Source organism: Micropterus dolomieu, unplaced genomic scaffold (genome assembly GCF_021292245.1).
Source record: "Micropterus dolomieu isolate WLL.071019.BEF.003 ecotype Adirondacks unplaced genomic scaffold, ASM2129224v1 contig_11190, whole genome shotgun sequence".
Taxonomy (NCBI): Eukaryota; Metazoa; Chordata; class Actinopteri; order Centrarchiformes; family Centrarchidae; genus Micropterus; species Micropterus dolomieu.
This window is the reverse complement of record NW_025740176.1, coordinates 1-3220: the sequence shown is the minus strand read 5'-3', so window position 1 is coordinate 3220 and position 3220 is coordinate 1. Positions and strand designations below refer to the sequence as shown.

At 40.6% G+C, this 3220-nt stretch overlaps 1 protein-coding gene across 1 annotated transcript; it reads right to left on the bottom strand.

The window, feature by feature from the left end:
- Positions 1–2573: 2573 nt before the first annotated feature.
- On the bottom strand, positions 2574–3215 carry LOC123965761 (heat shock protein 30-like; the record flags this gene model as incomplete). Its single annotated transcript, XM_046042124.1, has 1 exon — positions 2574–3215. A coding segment is annotated over one exon (459 nt), but the record flags the coding sequence as incomplete, so codon positions are not given.
- Between the last annotated feature and the right edge of the window lie 5 nt (positions 3216–3220).

Here is a 3220-nt window from a genome sequence, read left to right as displayed (position 1 = left end):
TGTAGGTTTCTCTGCAGTAGCTCCTGCTGGTAGAGCAGAGGCTTGACCTCTGGCCACAGACTGCGTACAGGCCAGTACAAGTCCATGACTGGACTGAGGGCAGAGTGGAGTCCGTGAGAGCACAGCATCTTCACTGTGTGTTTAGTGTTGAGTCCTCTTGATCTGAGATGAAACACTGTTAAAGTGTCTGTCCTCTTCTGTGTTGCTTTCTGTCTCAGCAGTGGGACTGCCCCAGCTTTTGTATTCTAACTGGAGGAGCTCCAGAGTCTTCAGGAACCTTCCTGTCGTCACCACAGCTCTCCACTGGGTGGAGCTGTTAGTCAGGAGTGCTGATGTCTCTGGATCCTTCCTGTTTGATCAGGAAGTTTCTAACTACATACAGACAAAGACACATAACAGAGGGATTTTACATTTAGATTAATTATTATCGTAACAAATCTTTTGTCATTGTCCGCCATGATTTCTCACCAAATTTAACAAATTCTTCAAAGAAAGACTACAGACTGCAGATTGCGACATTGTGCTGAATTTGCCTTGAGTTCAAATCAACATAAAAAACTCAAAGTTTTTAAATTTGCAGAAAAAACAAATATAATCACATCATTGCATATATCAACTAATCACAACAACTATAATTGGTGTATATACTGTATGTGTTCTCACTTGTGCCTCAGAAATTATTTTCAAATCTGTAGATATTTAATTTTCATAATTTTCATTCATGCTTGAATAACTAAAGAAAAATCCAGTGTACAATCAACATCAGTAAGTTCAAAAAAACACTAACAGGTTTTGTGTCCCTGTTTATATTTTCTTAAAGTGTAAAATATTTGTTTCTTGTGTTTTCTGGATGGTAGCAGATGGAAATGCTTAATAAAGATCTGAGCTGGAGGAGAAAAATTATGTGACCACATTGAAATTGATATTCATGGTAACTGAAACAATAGAAAGTCAAATGTGATGGAAACATGATAAATGTTGACTGCAACACTGAAACTCTCAAATCATAGTTTTTAACAAAATACTTGCCCTCATTTTCATGAGTACTTGGTTATTTTTCAATGAAGTGTTTATTTAGATTTTGTGTTGTTGTTTTTAGGCACATCTTACACATTTGATATTAACAGATTCAGAAATTGTCTCAGTGAAAACTTGACACAAATAGTATAAAGGGAAATGATGAGTTCAAAATACATGAGAACTCTGTTTCAGTCAATAAAATGTTCACGTAAATAATTCCAGTCAATTAAATGTTTTGTAATGGTAAGAAAACATTATCCTTCCTGTAAAAGTCCAAGCAGGAGACAATGAAGCTCTTCAAAATAAAAGCCTCATCAAAACAGCTGTACAGTTCAGCAAGCAAAATGTTGATGAGGATATTTGATCATTTACTTTGAAGTGAAAGTGTCACGATCCTATCCTGAGCTTGTCTGGGTTATATTATTTTGGCCATGCCTTCTCTGTGTTTTGGTTTCTCTGTGTCTGGGTTTTGGGTTTCAGTCCTGTCTGTCTGTGGTCTTGCATCCAGTCTTCTGCTTGTTCTGTGTGGTGGTTCTGGTCTGATCTGTCCTGTTATCTCGGTGTCTGCCCTAGTACTTGTTTAGTTCTGTTCCTGTCTCTCATGTGTTAGTTCTGTACCATTGTGCTTGAGTTCTGTCTGTTTGCTAGGTGTCAATTTATGTTCTCTGCCAGTTTCATTTATTAATCTGATTTTGATCATTTTGCTTTAGTCTCTGTGTAGCCTTTATTATTTTATTCATCCGCATCTTTAAGTTACTTCATATCCATCTTGTCTCCTTGTACCTTAGTTCATGTCTTAAGTGTTCACTCCTGGTCTGTGTACTTCTGTGTTGTTTTGCCCATGTCTGCTCTGAGTTCTGTTTAAATCTTAGCTTCAGTCTGTGTTCCTTATTATTAGTGTATTCGTGATCTGTCTGCTTGTGTCTGGATTAGTTTGTTGTTTTTATTATTCTGATCTGTTACTACTTACTTTGATATGGTCCATGTTTAGTATACTGCAACTTGTGTTATGTCTGTTCCCCTCCAGTAATCTGCCTGCCTGCCAGTCTCTGTTTTCCCTGCTGTCTCTCTGCCTGCCTGTCTCGTTAGCCCTGATCCCTGTTACCTGTGTTGCTCCCGCCCTGCTCATTAGTCCCTGGTGTATATATGTTTGATGTTTCTCTTCAGTCCCTGTCTGGTCATTGCAGTGTTTTGTAGCGTGTAGATGTGCTGTCTGTTGTTGTGGTTGTAGTTTGCACTGTCTCGTCCTGTTACCTGCCTGTTCCCTGTCAGTTCTTTGGTTTTTGGATTATACTTGTTTTTGGATTTTCTGTGGGATCACCTTGTTTGCTTGAACTTGTTGGATTATGGACTCAGCCACTCAGTTGTAAGTGTGCTCGCTTTTGGTTTGTTAATAAACCTTTTGAACTATACCAGTCAGCCTACCACACCATAAACCATGACTCCTGTTCAAATGTTCTCTCTGGAAGAGGTATACATTATAAAGTCAACTTTCTGTCATTACAAGTGTTGTGTTTTGAACCTACAGAAATATACTTTATTAGTAGCCAAGAGTATAAAAATAAAGTTAAGTAAGCCCAATGAGAAGTATGGTTTTCTATTATATATTTGAGTATGTTCAATAATAAACAAAAAGCTCATATAATCATGATTCATCCATCCATCCATCGTCAACCGCTTATCCTGCGTATAGGGTTGCGGGGATAATCATCATTCAACACATTTATAAGCCACATTTACTGCACATTGTTAGAACAACATGTAGCTGAGTCCATGTCTTCAGGTTTGTCCTGTGTGCTGTTGTGTGTCTCTGTGCTGCTGCCTTCTGTGTGTGAACACACACTCTGCTGTGGTTTCTCCTCCGGGCTCCTCTTGATGGTCAGCTCTCTCTCGGCCTCCTCAACACATGGAGCTCTGGCCGCCTGGATGTGGAGCTTCCCGTCTGGAGCCAGGCAGCAGGTGACGGCTTCGGGGTTCAGCCCTTCAGGCAGATCAAACTCCTGTCTGAACTCCTGGCGTCTGTAAGAGTAGGAGCCTTTCCGGTCCTCCTGCTTCTTCTCTGTCTTCCCGCTGACTCTCAGCTTCCTGCCCACCTGCCTGATAGACAGCTCCTCTGGGGAAAAGCCTTGAGTGTCCAGGGTCAGGCCAAAGCGCTCTCCCTCTTTCTCCAGCTGGTAGGAGAGCGGTCTCAGGGCCACAC